General features: G+C 38.3%; 1 protein-coding gene across 1 annotated transcript in view; it reads right to left on the bottom strand.

Moving 5' to 3' along the window:
• The window catches only part of LOC126457063 (NFX1-type zinc finger-containing protein 1-like), a 283,116-nt gene that overhangs the window by 111,863 nt on the left and 148,977 nt on the right, over window positions 1–22,276 (bottom strand). Inside the window, exon 8 of the mRNA XM_050093061.1 lies at window positions 3,885–4,164. Within this exon, the coding sequence (XP_049949018.1) occupies window positions 3,885–4,164 (280 nt within the window). The remainder of the gene's footprint in view (window positions 1–3,884; window positions 4,165–22,276) is intronic.

Raw genomic sequence — 22,276 nt, 5'->3', positions numbered from 1 at the left:
CGTTTTGATTGGTGATAATATTGGTGATTTGTTTTAAATGTTCAGAATGTGAAATTGTGCACTTCACAAAATTTAAGAATGTGGTATCCTATGACTACAATATCAGCAAGTCATATTAATAGACGGATCTACAAGTAACAATGCAAAAAAATTTTGTGTGAGCCATCCTAGAAAAGTGTGTGGGACTTACATCGAGCAAAACTAACAAAGGACAGCACAAATCACCAAAGGTTTGTTTGACCCACAAGAGTAGTACTTAGATGGTGAAAACCATGACACTTTAAAAAAAAAAAAATTATGCCAACTATCCTCAAAAGCCTATTTACAAGAAGCAGTATTAAGAGAGGAATCTAGAAATACACCACAACTGTAAGGTAACCCTTTGTAAGGCTAGTATCTGTGGGTGTTGTTAGTACATTTCCACCCATACAATGTTGAGCCACTGATTAATTTTTTTTTTTTTTTTTTTTGCACAATTATGGAAAGGATAACCTTGGATCTTATAAATGTATATTAACTGTAGTTGTAACTGTTCTGTTTCATATGTGGTACAGAGCCTGGATGAGCTGTGGCAATAGTAGAGCCACCTGCTAGTGAGAACTGGGACCACTGCTGGACACCAAAGATGTGAAATTGGAGCCAGGCTTGGTAATTTGGTAATGTAAAAGATTACCTCCTTCCATGTAAATAGCAAGAAGACATCAAAGGGAGCAAATTTTGATTTTCTCTGTAGACATGTTTTATAAGTACAATACCTGAAAAGGAAAAGCTTTTTCAAGTAAGTTTAGTGTAGAGAAAGTAAAAAAGCAGTGGAACAATTAGATGCTTTTGACTAAACACCATGATGTTCAGTGTAGAAGTTTAAACTGGAAAAGATACTCATGTCTAAGCAGCGTATTCCCTAATTTGATATGGGAAAAGTAATGATTATTTCTGAAGTTGCAATTTTTGAAAGTCGATAAATTTAATTAAAGAGATCACAATTTAAGGTCAAGCAAAAACTTTATGAACATAACTAAAAGAAAGCAGCCCGATAAAAAAGAAATTTTTAACGCAAAAATCTTAGGGTTGTTTGTTTTGTTTTTCATGGTGCAACTGGCTGTGCTGTAACATCTAGTATCAAAGGTAACACGAGAGCAGCTAACTCCACAATAACAAAAGAAAAATATTTTTTTTTTTTATGAAGTTACTAGAAATCAATACCCTATTCTTCATATAAAATAACAGTTGTAAAATGAGGATTTATTGGAATTGGTGTACCTCATAAGTAAAAGTAATAGCACCATAAGACCGTTACTAACGGAAAAAAATTCTTTCAAAGTAATTTTATTGATCTAACTACAATTCTAATTATCTCAACAGGAGTACCACATACCTATATATTAAAGTCATATAGGGGCAATATTACCATCAGATCGTGAGTCCTATAGGACTTAAGTTGTCACAGTTTATTTTAAGCAGTTGGAAGTAAAAGAAACGAAAAATATGATCTGATACATCTCCCCCACAATCACTCTTCTAGGGACTGTGAAGAGAAGATTAGACTAATTATGGTATGCACATAGGCATTTAAACAATCATCCTTCTTTCATAACATTCTGCTTGCAGTTCTTAGTTAAAGAAGTGAAGTGTGCAAATGAAACTATGATATTCGTTTGACCCCTGACTTCTATTACAAAATAAATAAACTAAGTATAAAATTTATATTTGTGTCGCTTATCACATAACCAAGAAACAGACATTCTACTCCTGAGATTACTTGAAATGATAGCACACTTCCACTCCATACATGACAGCAGGGGTTCTGTCTCATAAAGTTGCAAGATTATTCTTTGCAAGAGATAACTGATCAGATTCTTGGACTCTGTTTATTGCATTGTTGAAAATACCAATCTGTTGTTACCGGTAATATAGCATTTTGGTGAGGAACACTTCATAAAATTACATACACTGATGGGAAAAAAAAAAAATGACAACACCGAAAAACAGTTAAGGCAAAGTAATGAAATTTCAGGAATATATTTGTCTAGGAAACATATGTAAGTGATCAACATTGAAGGATCACAGGTTACTTAATGTATGTGCGAGATAAGCCATTGCAAATGTGAAATGCTTGTACATTAATAAACAGTGTAACTGCCAGAATGTTGACTGGAAGTATGTAAACATGCATGCATTCTGTTCTACAGGTGCAGGATGCCAGTTTGGGGGATGGAGAGCCACACATGTTGCACTTGCGTCAGTCAATACAGGAAAAGTTAATGCTGACTGTGGATGACGCTGAAGTTGTCATTCAATTATTTCCCATATGTGCACAACTGAAGGCAGATCTTGTGATCGAGGAGGCAAGGCAACATGTTGACACACTGTAGAACAGCGCTATGTGGGTAAGGATTATCATGCTGGAAATCACCCCTGGAATGCTATTCATGAATGGCAGCACAACGGATCAAACCACCAGACTGATGTACAAATTTGCAGTCATGGTGCGTGGGATACCCATGAGAGTGCTCCTGCTGTCATAAGAAATCGCATCGCAGACCTTAACTCCAGGTGTAGATCCAGGTTGCCTATCATGCAGAGAAGTTGGTTGCAGGCCCTCAACTGACCTCCTCCTAAGTAACAAACGGTCATTACTGGCACCAAGGGAGAACCAGCATTCATCAGAAAACACAAAAGACCTCCATCATGTCCTCCAATGAGCACTCGCTTGACAGAACTGAAGTCACAAATGGTGGTGGTTTGGGGTCAGTGGAATGCACGCTGCAGGGCATCTGTCTTTGAGTTCTCCACAAAGTAACCGATTTGTAACAGTTTGTTGTGTCACTGTGGTGCCAACTGCTGCTCAAAAAATTCCTGCAGCAGATGCAGAACAATGCGCCAGAGCCATACACTGAACACGATGGTTTTCCCTTCTTTTCAGGGCCATGTAGCCATCCGAAGTTCAGTCTTCTTGCGACTGTACACTCCCATGACCACTGCTGCTTGCAATCCTGTACAGTGGCTACAGTCCTGCCAAGTCTTTCTGCAATATTGCAGAAGGAACAGCCAGCTTCCTGTAGCCCTATTACATGAACTGGTTCAAACTCAGTGAGGTGCTGAAAATGATGTCTTTGTCACCTTAAAAGCATTCTTGATTAACATCAATTCATCACATATAATCTCAAAGGTAACTAAAGGACAGAAGGAAGATTAGGTTTAACGTCCTGTCAATATTAATGTTATTAGAGATGGAGCATGAGCTCAGAATATTTCCACAATGGGGAAGGAAACTGGTCAAGCTCTTTCAAAGGAACCATCCTTGCATATGCATTTGATTTGGAGAAATCATGGAAAACCTAAATCTGCATGGCTGCACATAGGTTTGAACCATCGTCCTCCTGAATGTTAGTCCAGTGTGCTAACCACTGTGCTACCTCACTCAGTCAAAGGTAACTAACTCTCATGACCATTATAGTGTGTATTTAAGGCAAATCTGATTTGCATCCTCATAGTGGCATTGCTAGTACCACTCTTATGCAACTGACATGAAATTTTAATAGACATCATCTTTCAGACTTAGAAACATGCATAGCAACTTCTGTTTATGCCAAATGACTTCTTTTTGGTGCTGCGATTTTTTTTTCCATCAGTATATTTTTTAAGTTTAAGTGATGGAGATTTCACATGAAAGAAAGTTCAGTCTAAACTAATGCATGTATACCTAACTTTTAGCTTTTCTGCATAATACAAATAAAACAAAAATAAAACAAGAGAATGCATCCATACGACCATGTTCAAAGACTAGCATCTTTCAACAACTGTTAAACATAATGCATTATATTCAAATCGCACTTGTACCCCAAAACTTGTGACTAACTGTGATTATGCTTTAAAGGTCTTACCTTTCACATGGAAAGTAGCATTTGTAATTTTCATGGAATCTGTTCCTTACATGACACACACTCTGACATTTGTGGCCACAAGTAAGTTCGGCCTCACAAGGAAGGCTGCAACCTCCTTCAGGAACAGCCTTGAAGTCTGCTGCTGAGGCCACCTTTGTTTCCTCACTTGGATGTACCTGACATTTTAATGTCAGATGAGAACCAATTGCATCTTGTTTCACGAGTGTTTCATTTATTTGTGGCCATATTTTGCTGCTCCTGGTTAGGTTTTCCATGTTACCTATGTGTCAGGAACAACATAAATCAAATTATAACTGCAGTTTACAATCACCACAAAGCAAAGTCTTTTTGCATTTGATCACCTATGCAGTGTGAAAATGTTCTTGGGATGCTAAACAAAAGGTACTGAAAACTTTTTACAAAATGACCTTTTTTATTTATTTCACTGAATTTTTAGTTCGTCTACATTATCATTATGATGTTTTCCGCTTTGTGGAGATAAATTTTTATTGATGCTACCTGGCTTGTATCCAACAGACCTTCCAAAGATTAGATGTATTACCTTTTTAAATATAATACTATTTCAATGAAATTTTAAGTAATAGATTATTATTCTTACTTGATGTAAATAAAGCTAGAGGCTTTTTGTTCTAATCTCAACAATCATTCAAATATGGACTGATGAAATTTCTACAATTAACAACTCATAATGATGCTGCAAAATCCTCCTGTCTATTGTCATAACCACTAAACACATGCATATTGCACAAAACAAAATTAAACACTCATCTCAGTGGTCACTGGATTTACTAATTAAGTTCAGAGTGGGGATCTGGTTACAGAGATTTTAGTCATGCAATGTTACGGGTATCTAGGTGGGCTAATCAACTGCCTAGAATTGCTACAAGGTAAGTGGAATATAATGCATGGCTGAATGCTAGCAGCCCCAGGGCTCAAGCAGCGCAGTAGCCAGCCCGGATAGTTGAATGTTATTGCCAGCCGGGTGCAGAGACAGCGAACGCATTGCCAGAAACGGGTAAAACCCAAAGCTGGGAATTTGAAAGGCTGATGCTCGCATTGCTTTTGTGCAAAATATGCTCCAGGAAATGGCGGATTGTCAGACAATCTTAAGGACGGCCAAGTTACACCTCTCTGAGATTTGACAATAAGTCACATCAAATACTAATGCAAATCTAAATACATCTGCGGTATCAGAAAAATTAAGTGCATCCAATGGCACAATATCATCTCAATGTCTTTAAAACTAACGGAAGTTAATATCTCACAGCAAATAAACATTTTCACAATGACCCTTTGAATTAACAACTTCTAATCACTTCATGCAATATCAACAAATGTCATCTCAGCAGGCAGCATTGCACTATAGCTATCATCCCTGAAAGCTACATATCTGTATCTATTTTATATATTGAATCACAACATCTTTTGCATTATGCAAAAGTTTGTTACAACATCACATTCTCCACATTTGCACAGCAAATGAATGCAGCATGAATGCCTCATATTTTTTCATACTTGTGTTTTTATTTAATTAATGATTTACTATTGTAACAGTAACAGTATTTAAATGTTGGTTGTAAGTGCTATTAAAAAACTGTGCTAATTTAAAAGTGGTCAATCACGTGTGTTAGCAGACACCAAATTGAAAAGAGAACCAAAAGACACCTCTGTCAAAAAGACACAAATAATTGTTTGAATAATATACAGTGATAATCTGTAGTCATTTCATGTGAATGACATGGGCAAGAATACTGGTTTGTTTATTTATAAACCAACTCTACTTATTTTTGTAAATGAGCTAAATGTAACTGAATGTTTATAACATTTCTTTTATTTAAATGTTGTTGTAATAGCTTAGTGCAGGAAATTGGTCATGTTCAATTAAATCATGGCTCTAGAGCTTATGAATAATGTATTTTTGGTGGGGACAGCCATCAGCCAATGGAAGGGCAGAGATAGCCGAACACTACGGGAATCAAGTGGAGACCAGGACTCTTGACGCTAGAGCTCAAGGCAGTGATTTGGGACACTTTGTGGCAATTTCTGGAAGAAGGCAGACCTGTGTAGAGTGATGTGCACAATTTAGTCATACAGTTGATTGTTCATTGGTGGTGAATGGCTGCTATAATACTCTAACTTTTGAAGAGACTTTTTATTTTGAGAGGTCTGAATGTGTTCCAGAGTAGGACTCTCAACTTTTGCCGCTTGATTTTTCAAACTGAGAATAGACACAGCATGAGTTACTATTCTTCATATCACGTATTTTAATTTGTGAGATCACATTGAACTCTGAATTATTTTGAGCTGGAGTATCTTTTGTGAGTGTTTGATGACTATTTGGTTTTTGGATTTTGCTGCCATTCTCACAATGCTATCAATGCAACTTTATTCCATTTGAGAAAGATAATTTCTATCTATATTTTGACTGAATATTGTAGCACCTCTTCCTATTTACTTGAAAAGTCCTTTTTTGAATAATTCTCTATCATCAATTACAGACATTAGAACACAAGCCTTTTATTACATTATTCTTCTATCTCTTCTTTTGTCTTTCTGTTGTTGTTGTGTGGTCTTCAGTCCTGAGACTGGTTTGATGCAGCTCTCCATGCTACTCTATCCTGTGCAAGCTTCTTCATCTCCCAGTACCTACTGCAACCTACATCCTTCTGAATCTGCTTAGTGTATTGATCTCTTGGTCTCCCTCTACGATTTTTACCCTCCACGCTGCCCTCCAATGCTAAATTTGTGATCCCTTGATGCTTCAAAACATGTCCTACCAACCGATCCCTTCTTCTAGTCAAGTTGTGCCACAAACTACTCTTCTCCCCAATCCTATTCAATACCTCCTCATTAGTTACGTGATCTACCCACCTTATCTGCAGCATTCTTCTGTAGCACCACATTTCGAAAGCTTCTATTCTCTTCTTGTCCAAACTGGTTATCGTCCATGTTTCACTTCCATACATGGCTACACTCCATACAAATACTTTCAGAAACGACTTCCTGACACTTAAATCTATACTCAATGTTAACAAATTTCTCTTCTTCAGAAACGATTTTCTTGCCATTGCCAGTCTACATTTTATATCCTCTCTACTTCGACCATCATCAGTTATTTTACTCCCTAAATAGCAAAACTCCTTTACTACTTTAAGTGTCTCATTTCCTAATCTAATCCCCTCAGCATCACCCGATTTAATTTGACTACATTCCATTATCCTCGTTTTGCTTTTGTTGACGTTCATCTTATATCCTCCTTTCAAGACACTGTCCATTCCGTTCAACTGCTCTTCCAAGTCCTTTGCTGTCTCTGACAGAATTACAATGTCATCGGCGAACCTCAAAGTTTTTACTTCTTCTCCATGAATTTTAATACCTACTCCGAACTTTTCTTTTGTTTCCTTTACTGCTTGCTCAATATACAGATTGAATAACATCGGGGAGAGGTTACAACCCTGTCTCACTCCTTTCCCAACCACTGCTTCCCTTTCATGCCCCTCAACTCTTATAACTGCCATCTGGTTTCTGTACAAATTGTAAATAGTCTTTCGCTCCCTGTATTTTACCCCTGCCACCTTCAGAATTTGAAAGAGAGTATTCCAGTTAATGTTGTCAAAAGCTTTCTCTAAGTCTACAAATGCTAGAAACGTAGGTTTGCCTTTTCTTAATCTTTCTTCTAAGATAAGTCGTAAGGTTAGTATTGCCTCACGTGTTCCAACATTTCTACGGAATCCAAACTGATCTTCCCCAAGGTCCACTTCTACCAGTTTTTCCATTCGTCTGTAAAGAATTCGCGTTAGTATTTTGCAGCTGTGGCTTATTAAACTAATAGTTCGGTAATTTTCACATCTGTCAACACCTGCTTTCTTTGGGATTGGAATTATTACATTCTTCTTGAAGTCTGTGGGTATTTTGCCTGTCTCATACATCTTGCTCACCAGATGGTAGAGTTTTGTCACGACTGGCTCTCCCCCAAGGCCATCAGTAGTTCTAATGGAATGTTGTCTACTCCCGGGGCCTTGTTTCGACTCAGGTCTTTCAGTGCTCTGTCAAACTCTTCACGCAGTATCTTATCTCCCATTTCATCTTCATCTACATCCTCTTCCATTTCCATAATATTGTCCTCAAGTACATCGCCCTTGTATAAACCTTCTATATACTCCTTCCACCTTTCTGCCTTCCCTTCTGTGCTTAGAACTGGGTTGCCATCTGAGCTCTTGATATTCATACAAGTGGTTCTCTTCTCTCCAAAGGTCTCTTTAATTTTCCTGTAGGCAGTATCTATCTTACCCCTGGTGAGACAAGCCTCTACATCCTTACATTTGTCCTCTAGCCATCCCTGCTTAGCCATTTTGCACTTCCTGTCGATCTCATTTTTGAGACGTTTGTATTCCTTCTTGCCTGCTTCATTTACTGCATTTTTATATTTTCTCCTTTCATCAATTAAATTCAATATTTCTTCTGTTACCCAAGGATTTCTATTAGCCCTCGTCTTTTTACCTACTTGATCCTCTGCTGCCTTCACTACTTCATCCCTTAGAGCTACCCATTCTTCTTCTACTGTATTTCTTTCCCCCATTCCTGTCAATTGTTCCCTTATGCTCTCCCTGAAACTCTGTACAATCTCTGGTTCTTTCAGTTTATCCAGGTCCCATCTCCTTAAATTCCCGCCTTTTTGCAGTTTCTTCGGTTTCAATCTGCAGTTCATAACCAATAGATTGTGGTCAGAATCCACATCTGCCCCTGGAAATGTCTTACAATTTAAAACCTGGTTCCTAAATCTCTGTCTTACCATTATGTAATCTATCTGATACCTTTTAGTATCTCCAGGATTCTTCCAGGTATACAACCTTCTTTCATGATTCTTGAACCAAATGTTAGCTATGATTAAGTTATGCTCTGTGCAAAATTCTACAAGGCGGCTTCCTCTTTCATTTCTTCCCCCCAATCCATATTCACCTACTATGTTTCCTTCTCTCCCTTTTCCTACTGACGAATTCCAGTCACCCATGACTATTAAATTTTTGTCTCCCTTCACTACCTGAATAATTTCTTTTATCTCGTCATACATTTCATCAATTTCTTCATAATTTGCAGAGCTAGTTGGCATATAAACTTTTACTACTGTAGCAGGCATGGGCTTTGTGTCTATCTTGGCCACAATAATGCGTTCACTATGCTGTTTGTAGTAGCTAACCCGCACTCCTATTTTTTTATTCATTATTAAACCTACTCCTGCATTACCCCTATTTGATTTTGTATTTATAACCCTGTAATCACCTGACCAAAAGTCTTGTTCCTCCTGCCACCGAACTTCACTAATTCCCACTATATCTAACTTTAACCTATCCATTTCCCTTTTTAAATTTTCTAACCTACCTGCCCGATTAAGGGATCTGACATTCCACGCTCCGATCCGTAGAATGCCAGTTTTCTTTCTCCTGATAACGACGTCCTCTTGAGTAGTCCCCGCCCGGAGATCCGAATGGGGGACTATTTTACCTCCAGAATATTTTACCCAAGAGGACGCCATCATCATTTAATCATACAGTAAAGTTGCATGTCTTTCTGTATATTTTATTAATTTGCAATTCCAGCACATAGATTGGCTATTTGACTGCAGGATTACAGTAACAGTGTGTTATTTGCTGTGAATGAGCTACAGGGCATGAAAGTAGATGTGTGCGGCTTGACCATATGACTACATTGAGTTATCCTTTTTAAAACAGAGCTGTGCTTAGTGCAAGCACCTACAGGATGAGTAACCGCAGGTGAAGATGCACCTGGTTCGCTCATTTGGACTACTGTTTGGAAGAGCAACTACAACGGCAGTAAACATTGGGTAATGTCACAGTCACCAAAAAGTGGATAATTTTTGGCAGTGTCTGTCTGTGTTCCTAGTAGAGTATTAAAATCTTGAGCTTACTTGACAGGACAACTTCACCTAAACCCAGTTAAAACCCAACTGTGCATTTTCTATATTAAGCTTATCAATGATGGATGTTTCAGAACCTGTGGCTGTTTATTCAACGTAAATAAATAAAACTGCAACCAGTCACTTTTTTTAAATAGTTATTTATTCCATGAACCGATTTTTGAACCGTTCCGGGCCCATCTTCAGATGGTGTACAGGAGGTTACATAGGTTTGAAACAGCTATGTATTTATATTTTTATATTAATCAAAGACAGGTACATCGTAAACTCAGTGTCTGCTACACTATATCCAAACTATTTAGGAGTCACGTACGATAAGATCTTGACAGACAAGCAACATTCTAATAACACAAGGCTGAAAGCAGACACAAGAAATAACATCCATAGGAAGATAATTGGTATTGGTGCTCTTGGAGACAATCTTTAAGATGACAAAATTCATATGCCATGTCTGACACAGGTCATGTCCAAGCGATTGGGAAATTTGTGCAGGCTTATTACTGGATTGACTGTAAAATATTGTGAGTTGTTAGGCCCCATCACATTACTCTTAAAACTTCATGAATGCTCGACATTTGAACTACTTAGCTGGGCTCTTTTAGAGGACTCTATATGTCTTCACAGGTGGCTGAACACCATCTAAACGAAATGTTGCATCCTATGAAAGGCTGTGTTCCCATGCTTTATAAGAAGTGGAGTTACTAGGTAAAATCCTTCAGTCTCCCATTGCCTAGTCATAATCATTCTGTAAATATGGATAGTAAATAGTAAAAGGGTAGATGGGGTGGGATTGTTATCAAAATATTACCGTTGTGCCACTTCAGTTGCTTTCTGATAGTTGTTTATATTCTTTGCACATTGTGGCTGGTTATTTTCATCCTTGATGGTGCATAGCCACAAACACTTTTGAACCCGTGCTCATTCTTTGAAACAAACTCCTTCCCAAACTTTCCTTTTACAAACGCTACTTTCTAGCAATTAGACAATGGAAAATCCTGGATGAAATGTAACAATATTATAAAAAGGATAGTCGCTACTCAACATATAGCAGAGATACTGAGCCAAGACAAAAAGACTGCCTACACACACACACACACACACACACACACACACGCAACTCACACAAAAATGACCAGTCTCTGGCAGCTGAAGCCGCACTACGAGCAGCAGCAGCAGTGCATGATGGGAGAGGCAACTGGATGGGGGTAAGGAGGAGTCTGCAATGGGGAGGGGGAGGGATAGCATGAGTAGGGGTGGGGGATGGTGATGTGCTGCTGGAGAGCACACAGGAACAAGGTGGAAGAGGGTAGGGCAGCTATGTGTAGTCGGGAGGTTAAACACAGGGCGGTGGAGAGGTGGGGAAGGGGGGGACAGCGGAAAAGGAGAGAAGTAAAAGGGCTTGGTGCGTTGGTGGAATACAGGGAACAGGGAAGGGGCTAGATGGGTAAAGAAAATGACTAAGGTTGTGGCAAGGAGGATTACAGGAATGTAGACTATATTGCAGGGAGAGTTCCCACCTGTGCAATTCGGAAAAGCTGGTGTTGGTGGGAAGCATCCATATGGCACAGGCTGTGAAGCAGTCACTGAAATGAAGAACGCTGTGTTGGATGGCATGCTACGCAACAGGGTGGTCCAGCTGTTTCTTGGCCACAGTTTGTTGGTGCCCATTCACGAGGACAGATAGCTTTTTGGTTGTCATGGCCACATAGAATGCAGCATCATGGTTGCAGCTTAGCTTGTAGATCAGTTCAGTTCAGTACATTGTCTTCCTGTTTTCATGCTTAATCTATGTTCACTTTTTGATGGTTTGTCCCTTGGGCCCTCTTACCACTAAATCTGAAGGGGGTGCAATGGGGAGAGGAAAGGTATGTGGCAGCATTGCTCATTTTCATCACTGATATTTAATTTATATATTGATGAATTACATCAATGTTTGTCATGTTGTTTGTCATGGACAGAAAGGCTGCGTGATATGGTTTGCTGAGTACACAGTACCAGCTGCCGAAAGTGAATACGAATTCGAGTTGAGTGGTTAATGAAATAGAATAAGTTATATGACAGTTACAGCAAATATAAACAAACAAAAAAGTAATGGTTTGCGTAGGCAGACACGCTGGACAGTTAAATGTCAAATTTGATCTAGAGACTCTTGAAGAGGTTGGTAAATATTTTGTTTCTGGAGCAGAGCAGGTAATGAAGAAAGATGAAAGATATATACAATAGCACAGATTTTAACAAGGAGGAGGAGTTTTTTTATAAAAATAAATAGTCCAGCTCCATAGCTGAGTTCTCAGCTTAGATGGCTACCGTGCAGAGGACCCAAGTTCGATTCCAGGTACTGCCAAGGATTTTTCCTTGATGGAAGGACATACGGGTTGCAATCAGCCTTGCGATGCCATCTGAGGAGCCACTTGATGAGAAGTAGAGGTTCCAAGGTCTGGTAAGTCAGCAACATGGCTGGAAGAGTGCTATGCTGACAACATGCCCCTCAAATAGTGGAATACTGCATCTGAATGACACTGGATGGGAGAGGATGACACAGCAGCTGGTCAAAATCTCTTGGGCCACCAGGACCTGGACACAGAGCTTATTTACTTTCCTTTTTTGAGAAATGAAATGGCTGCTGACATCCAGAAATATAAATATTGAGGCCAGAAAACATTCAGAAAAACAAAGTTTTGTTCTGATGCAAAATAAGAAGTTCCTGATAACTAATGATTAGCGGAGAGGGGGATTGGGGAGCGGGGTTATTACACAACAACAACTTTTCTCTTTCCTCTTGGCTGAGAACATCACAGTTTTTAAACACTGATAATTTATATGAAATAATATTCACATAATTAACAAACTTTGAAATATTAGGTAGTTTAAAATTTGTGATTTATAAAGACTCAATAAAAAAAAATTCCAATGCTAGAATAAAAACACAGAATATCCTGAAATTCCCTGAGATTACGCAGATTTTACCAGGTAAAATGTAAATTTCTTGAGAAATCCACATTTTACAGGAGAATCGACACCCCGACTAACAGAGCTACTTATGTCCATCTTTGGTTTGTTCCACACTATAACATTTCCAACAAGTACAGAAGAACACAGGGCAACAAGACTAGCAAATTTATTTCTAATGTCCTAGTGTTTCTGCCCTTGATGGTTAAATAGCAGCAATGAAGCCGCCCCAATAATCAGGTTTATCTAAAGAGGTGAAAGTAGTTTCACATAATCACAAATACGTATTCAGATACACCATTCAGAGAGAATTTATAGCACAAATTAAGGTAAAAACTTTACTACAGACATATAACAAATGAAAATTCGATTACTAAAAATATTTCTACAACACACTGAACCCAAGTTTCATTGCAGGGTATAAGAAAATAATACATGTATAACATTTGGGATCAAAGTCTCATGTGCCCGTGGAAAAAGAGACCTTTATTTAACACTGAGGGCTAGCTCTTACCAAGACTCAAAGGTGCACTGTTGTTGTTTTGGTCTTCAGTCCAGAGACTGGTTTGATGCAGCTCTCCATGTTACTCCTGTGCAAGCTTCTTCATCTCCCAGTACCTACTGCAACCTACATCCTTCTGAATCTGCTTGGTGTATTCAGTTTTTGGTGCCCCTCTATGATTTTTACCCTCCATGCTGCCCTCCAATACTAAACTGGTGATCCCTTGATGCCTCAGAACATGTCCTACCAACTAATCCTTTCTTCTAGTCAAGTTGTGCCACAAATTTCTCTTCTCCCCAATTCTATTCAATACCTTCTCAGTAGTTCAAGTGGTCTAGCCATCTAATCTTCAGGTGTTTTTCTGTAGCACCACATTTTGAAAGCTTCTATTCTCTTCTTGTCTAAACTATTTATCTTCCATGTTTCACTTCCATACGTGGCTACACTCAACTCAAATACTTTCAGAAACGAATTCCTGACATTTAAATCTACACTCGATGTTAACAAATTTCTCTTGTTCAGAAACGTTTTCCTTACCATTGCCAGTCTACATTTTATATCCTCTCTACTTCGACCATCATCAGTTATTTTGCTCCCCAAATAGCAAAACTCCTTTACTACTTCAAGTGTCTCATTTCCTAATCTAATTTCCTCAGCATCGCCTGATTTAATTCGACCACATTCCATTATCCTCACTTTGCTATTGTTGATGTTCATCTTATATCCTCCTTTCAAGACAATGTCCATTCTGTTCAACTGCTCTTCCAGGTCATTTGCCATCTCTGACAGAATTACAACGTCATCGGTGAACCTCAAAGTTTTTATTTCTTCTCCGTGGATTTTAAGTCCTACTCCGAATTTTTCTTTTGTTTCCTTTACTGCTTGCTCAATATATAGATTGAATAACATCGGGGATAGGCTACAACCCTGTCTCACTCCTTTCCCAACCACTGCTTCCCTTTCATGCCCCTCGACTTTTAGAACTGCCATCTGGTTTCTGTACAAATTGTAAATAGCCTTTCACTCCCTGTATTTTACCCCTGCCACCTTCAGAATTTGAAAGAGAGTATTCCAGTCAACATTGTCAAGAGCTTTCTCTAAGTCCACAAATTCTAGAAACATGGGTTTGCCTTTCCTTAACCTATCTTCTAAGATAAGTCATAGGGTCAGTATTGCCATATGTGTTCCAACATTTCTATGGAATCCAAACTGATCTTCCCCGAGGTCAGCTTCTAACAGGTTTTCCATTCGTCTGTAAAAAATTCATGTTAGTATTTTGCAGCTGTGACTTAGTAAACTGATAGTTCGGTAATTTTACATCTGTCAACACCTGCTTGCTTTGGGATTGGTGCACTACAAGCAGTATTTCATAAACATTCACCATGTCAAAAAAATTGGCCAGGTGCATGTAGGACTAACACACTGATGGTTCCATACAAATATAATTATGTATAAAGACAGTTCATCATTCTGGAAATTTAGAATCTTGACAATTTTTGCCTGTTGTCAACATTCATACTGGAAAGAAATTGGTCCCAGGGTTTCCAAGACTTCCGCGAATATTTCAATTTCAAGTCTGACACAGGACCAAAAAAAAATATCTTTCTGGTGGGGTATACTTACAGATTAACACTTTTCTGATTTTTTCCATTCTTGTATTGTAAAACCTTACTTCTTGCAGAATTTCATAATTTTACATCAACGACAAGTATCCTATAGGTTTTAATGAGTCATTCTGAGAGTATCAAAATATGTGACGTAAATGGCCATTTCTTTTGGTTACAGTAAGTAGCAGTCTATCTTTCCCTACACTGTTGAAATTTCAACATGATTTGCCAACCAGTTCCTGAGAAAAAAAAGTTTTTTACAATTGGACAGACAGACAGATGGACAATAAAGTGATCCTACAAGGATTCCGTTTTTACTGATTTGAGGTCCAGAAGCCTAAAAAAAGGGCAGAAAACATGGAATATGCAGAAAAAATTCAAAATTTTAAGAACAAAGCACAGATAATTTGGAGTGTTATGAAGCATGGAATGAATAAATTAAGTATGGCAAATGATACTCAAACTCCCAGATGAAAGTAGTATTGATATGTGATGTTAGTTTGCAATCAGTCCCCACTAACCTCAATGAATTCTTCTTAACAATAGTTAAAAACTAAGAGATAAAAACTGATAACTGATTGCAGCACCATTAAATTTACTGAGACTCAGGAATTGTATTCTACATCAAAGGACATCAAATTTTGGCAAGTTAGCTAGTCAGAGATATCACAAAAATCATAAGGCCAATGTACAGCAATTACTCTTCTTGTTATTATGGCATTTCAACCATTGTAATAAAACAATGTGCTGACTTGATAGTGTCCCTACGAGTTACCTTCGTAATAATTAAATAAAATAAGTCACTGTGTAATTCCTAAAGTCTGAAATAAGCATTAGTAACACCAATTTATAAAAGGAGTGATAGCCAACATTATACCGAACTACCGTTCTGACACTAATCTTTTTAACAGCAGTTCAGTTTGGCTTCTGTAAGGTAGACATTCCAGAAAAATCAATATACTATCTCCCACCAATCTCAGTAGATGTAGAATTTGGCACAAAAATTACCCAGTGGGCATGTTCTGTGATCTTGTCAAGGTCTTCCATTCTTAGTTAGTTAATTTGCTTGTTTAATGTTCCAAGGATCATTTGTAGGATTAATTATAATGGCGTGTACAGTGTCCAATATTTATGCAGACACCAGCTTACTCTCATAGCTGACTGAATGTATGGTTCATCTCTCTGTCTAGTTGGGGATGCTTTTATGGACCGGATAGCATGTGTACTGTTGTCTTCATTATTGGATTTGTTTACGTATATGTTACCTCAGAAGCACCCATCACATTTCTGTTTCATATCTCAGGAGAATGAGGGCAATATACAATGCATTGCTGGAGTGCACCAAACCACTTATATCTGACCACCTGACATAGCGAGCCCATGACTGTCGCGACTACGTGGCACTCGCGTCTTCAATAGAATTCATGCAAGCTATTATTTAATGTAAAATTGTTAATTGTTTGGCAAATTTTCTTTTTGTCACTCAATAAGAAAATCAGTCTGTGTCACACCACTGGTGAAAATAGGGGGTTGGGCCAAATTATGGAAACACCACAAGAAATGCAAGATTGAATATAAATGCAGATCCTGGCCAAAGTTGCAGGTTGCACTGTCGTATTTAACAATGAACAGCACCCATGTAATGTCCTCAAGGTATTGAAAGTGTCAGTCATAATCAGAGCAGTGTTCTGTGCAGTTGTGAGTGCGGTATTCAGAGCTAAGTGAATTTGAACATGGGCTGTGTTTCAAGACAATAGGTTTCCTATTCACACAGCTCACACTGCCCAGGGTTTAGTGAGCACAAGGATGAACTGTCATCTAGCCTGCCACACAGTCACCAGATCTCAATATCACTGATGTCTTCTACTTTGGAGAGGAGAATGCCTGGTCAATATCCATCTCCATCATCGTTAAGTGAACTTGTCACCATTTTGTGGGAAGAATGGTAATATTTTCCCATGAAAGCCGTACAGGATTTGTATTTATATGCACTGAGATGACTAGAAGCTATTTGAGCGCCACTGAGTTTCCTATATTGTATCAGGCATGATAATGTGTTATGCTGTGCTTTTAGTGTTTCCACATTTTGTCCACCCCTTGTACATCCTTTGTGCAATTGGCATGAAATAAATATTTATGTTGACTTCAGCAGCAGTGCAATATTAGGGTTATTTGAGTTTGATGTTTTGTAATACACCTCTGTGGACGACTAGAGGTTTATTCTAGGCTGCAATGCCTGCTGAAATTTCTTCAAGATTATTTTTTTGAGAGAAGAGTGATGACAGCTGCTTTAAATACCACATAAGAGGAAATCTTTCTTCTTCAGGCAAGTTTACTGTAGATTCCCCCCTCCCCCCCCCCCCTCTCTTGGAGGGGGGGGGGGATAGGAGGGAGGTTATATAATTTTTTTTTTTTTTTAATTTCTGCCCTGCCTGCATTTCTCTCTCCAAATTTTGCCCTGTCGTACTGAAAAAGGTGAACCTACATGATCTTAACATAACATCCAAGCCAAGAAACGAAGTCAAAACCATAAGTTTGAAATTACACCAGGTCAGAATATCACATAAGTGGGATCTGTTCTGTGACAGGACTACATATCAATGCATTACTACACATGTGGCTGTTAACTAGGACAATGAGTAGAAAGGATAAAGCACAAGAAAGCAGGAAGACAATGTTTGCACCTGACGTCGTCACTACCACGTGCACTGTCGTAGCCTCTGATGCTGCCATTGCTATCCTATCACAACTACATCCACCATCACTGCTGCTTCCGTTGAAAGCAGGTGTCTTCGCTGCCACTGTCACCTCCCACTGCAGCAGCTGCCTGTATTACTGCATTGCAGCCTAATGTTCGAGTGCAGGCTCCAACAATTACTTATCGATCTGGTGAGTTGCACTGATTTTAAGTGTTGGATGTAATAGAAAGAGAAAAGTATTGATATTTTTTTGTAAATGACTGTGTAAGAGTACATATGACAAAGAGCACTGACACTGGTTAAACACTAGTATATGGTAGTATATGTTAGTATATGTTGAGCCGAAATACAATATACATGATTGAGGAAGGTATCAATGAATCATTAATGGAATTGTTGCAACAATTTAGATTAAGTAGATTAAACCAAGTGCAAATACCTTAATGAACATAAACAGAATGTAGAAGATGCAATATGGAACATCCAGGCGACTTCTGTATGAATATAGCCAGGTCACTGGAGAGAATGGAACCTCATGGCAAACAGCAGTATGAGAATAAATTTACAGCAGTAATAAATGTGTTAACATGTTTGGGGACATAATTTTTTGTCTGTAGCAGATGAGAGGACAAGAAAATTACAATATTCTGAGAATGTTTTGAATGAAGTACTACGCCTTAGCACCAGACTGGCTCCACTACAAAGTGTAGATCAGAAAGTATGGGGCAAACTTGTGATGGCAAAGGTGTGAAATGTATAAGTCTAAAAGGAGACTATGTTGAAAAATAAAAAAGGTTTACCCCAAACACTTAAGTAGTTTTCATTTTTGCACAGACTTTTCAAACACCCCACGTACAGGGAGCGATACCGCACAATAAACTTAGTTGGTGCGGGTAGTGGTGGGTTAGGTCTAAGCTGTTTTAGCTTCCCTATTAAAATCAAATCAAATTGGCCTCTCCCAGTTTCGAGTCATGGCATTCCTGCTATCTAAGCAGATTGTCACTTACCATCCTGCACTCACATCATGCTCCAAACAGACGGCATCAGAGCTGCACTACAACTGCCGCACAATGGCCCACAAAAGATTTTGCAACAACAAGGTGAACACTAAATGGAAAATCATCTGCAGTGTCATTTGATAGAGTGAAACCAGCTGACACTCCACATGAGGAACCCACTTATAACCGTCCATGACTGCAACTTCCTGCTCAAACACTGGCACCGCCTACCTCTGCTGCAGAACCACTTCCAAGAGTCACAGAACCGCCTCCGAAGCTCGCAGAACCATCTCTGACAGTTGCAGTACCACTGTCACCTCACACAATGAGATCAGGATGGAATGTGCACTTCCCAGCTTATTACCTGGACAGTGCTCCACTTTTGCCTAGGGGCTGCTGCGGCAACAAAGTGCACTTTCCGTCGGTGCAGTGAAGTGTCATGCGTATTGTACGCAAGCATTGTTTCATGTATGTCGTAGCTGTCAGTTGGTTTTCTGTGCCGCCAGCTGTCAGGGGAGCCGCAATCGGAACTGAATATTTCACAGCCTCTGCAGAGCACCCACTTTCTTGTGCTGTAAAAGGCAAACCTGCACGCGGCTTCCTTAACATCCAACCCAAGAAACCAAGTCCAAAACAAGTTTGAAACTATACCAGGTCAGAACACTACATAGTTGGCCTCAGTATAAATGGATCACAACTTGTGGAATGAGTAATTTTAAATTCATGCAAAACATTCATATGCAAATATTGCACCATAGCAACCATTTAGAGATGTTATTCGATTTTATTTTTTAAAGTACAGATGTGAATCAATAATTCCCACACAAAAAAGCTTCTATGGATCAGGAGGAGCTGCCAGCAAGAAACTTTCTCCATTTGTTTTCAAGTTTAACATTGCTGTTCTGTCACACATTTTAAATTTTGGTGGCAGCACAGTGCACCCCTTTATCTGCTAAAGACTACCTTAAGGTGGAATAATGATTGTAATTTTTTCTTCTAGTATTGTAATTATGTGCATCATTGTTCCTTTTGAAGATTTTTTCTTAAAGATGAATTACCTCAGAACACTGTCCAAGATAACATTATTGATTGCAAAATTGTAAAATACATGAAGTTACTGACTTGTCTCTCCCCAAGAGATGCAATGATTCGAAGTGCAAATGCAACTGAACTAAGTCGTTTCCACTCTAGTTATTATTCCTCAACATGTGTTGCATATATCATTGGTGTAGTACCTCTATATGTGCAGAACTGAATAAGACGCATCTTTTTAAAATTGAGAGTGGGACCATTTACAGAAAACCAATGACACTTTTAAAAACATTGTTTAACATTTCTTACATTGCTGTACGTATGTGTGGACTGATTACAGTACTAGTGCCTTTTGTAAAAAGAAATTATTTTCCTTGTTTTACATTTGACAGAAGATAGTTGACAGGTATGCGATACAGTAATCAACCAGACTGAGCCCTACACTATCACATAAATGATTTCTCCACTTTCAGAAGAATCAGCCGTGCTTTCATTGACTGAATTGTACAACTTTCTGCATTGTTTTGATTAGATATGACATTATTCCTTTGTTGGCTATACCGTCGATTCCATGTAACCTCAGTTTATCCGGGAGAATATTGTGATTAACAGAGTCAGATGCCTTAGATAGGTCGCAGAAAATAACAGGCGGTGTTATTTCACTATTTAATTCTTACGAACATGTAAATATGATTCTCTGTTCAGTAACTCTCTTGAAATCCAATCTGTAATTTACTGAGGAATCTCTCCTATCATGTTCATTTAAAGGGGTATAACAATAGCATATCTTAATATCTCTGGGGAAATATCCCGTGTGAGTGATGCATAACATATTTCAGAAGAGACTGCATTCATTATATGAGAACATTGCTTCAGTACTCTATCAAATCCAGATGAGCTTTTATTTTTGAGAGAATATGTGACTTAATTTCAGAACGAGACGTGGCTGAGACATACATTTAATTGATTTTACGTGAATCACTTTTTTAACAAACTTTTCTTTTTTTCTCCTGAACTGCATATCCCTATTTTTTGTGCTACATTTAACACATGATTATTAAACATGTCTGTTACCTGTGACTGATCATTTATCCTGTGATTGATCATTTACAGGCCTTCCATTTGAACAAACAATGAAATTACCCTGTTCTGTGGCCCATTGTCCTCTTTCTTGTTTTGCTACATTCCACACAGACTGGCATCAGAATTACTGATTTCTGACATGATGTGAATGTTCCCTGCTTTTTTCGTAACTTTTCTTAGTAATTTTGAGTGGTTCTTGTAGAGTGCCGCTATTGCAAGATTTTAACTTATTCTTGCCAACAATAACATTTCCCCTTTTTCAAAAGACTCTTTTAATTCTCACATTCTTTTATGTGGCTATTTAACCTACTTTCTGATTATCTTATGTAGAAAGATATTTTAAGATAATGATATGAATTTACAATGGAATAAATTAAATTTTATGTCAGCAATTGGTTACTTATGAATTTCATCCCAGGTCATCTTGTGTTAATCATTACGAAAAACATTATACCTGCAGTCATTAATTATTCAGATTGCCACTGAGAAGAACACTACTACATTTATCCTAACAACTGTGCATCAAAATCAGAGATACAGCATTCGCTACTGTGTATACATTTATTTTCTTGTTTGGGCTTGTAAAAATTTTAATACTGCAATAGGGAAACTATAATTTTATGGCAAAGGCATTCTCCTTGTATGGAGCCAGTCACACACCACACACAGAAAAAGACATATTATATTATTAAATGATACCACATGAACAAAAATTTTTGTAATGAGTAGTAAATGTTAAATATGATAAATAACGTACTGAACACAGACACTGATTGTGTATTATTTGTTTTATTTTGACTGGTTTTGCTTGACAGATGCAGGCATCCTCAATCTGTGGGAATAATATAATGATATTCTGGCCACAATTTACCTTCAGGAGGGGAGACATTTAATACTGCCACTAAACATATAAAAGTAAAAGTGATACACATCTTTGCTTTTGAAACCAACAGTTCTAACTGCTGTTCAGTCCTCTGACCTGTTATGTCCGACACCTAACCTTTCATCTTTTTTTCTCCTCAGACTCACTGAAGCTGGGTCTCCCCATTTTGGGGTCTGAACAACACGTCCTTCCTTTTAATCTTCCCCAACTCATCTCTCTCTTTTCCCTGAGAAATGAAGTATTAATCCCAAACCTAGGAACTGTATCTTTGATCCACAGGTAAAATAATATGTGAACTGCAGCCATGTTCCACACATTACTTAAAATGGTCCCTGTCCGCCATGCAGGCAATGCTTGCATTTGCTTAAATATGATATCCTACACTCTCTCTCTCTCTCTCTCTCTCTCTCTCTCTCATATATATAACACACACCCACACACACAAATAACTGCCTGGGATATGAGAGGCCTATTTGCAAACCATTGTGTACTGATGACACAAGAATATCAATAGATAGAAACACGTCACTACCAAACTTGAGCAAGAAAATAATGGAACAGCCATACAACTGATTCATTAGTCTTATGAAAACTCATATTTTGCCTTTCCAAACAAATAAAAATGACATGGTGCAACTAGAAGTAGAGATTAATGGGTGCACACTAAATGAAGCTCTGTGCAT

The sequence above is a fragment of the Schistocerca serialis genome, chromosome 2 (genome assembly GCF_023864345.2).
Source record: "Schistocerca serialis cubense isolate TAMUIC-IGC-003099 chromosome 2, iqSchSeri2.2, whole genome shotgun sequence".
Taxonomy (NCBI): domain Eukaryota; kingdom Metazoa; phylum Arthropoda; class Insecta; order Orthoptera; family Acrididae; genus Schistocerca; species Schistocerca serialis.
Note: the sequence above shows the minus strand (reverse complement) of the source record. Positions and strands in the feature narration are given on the sequence as shown.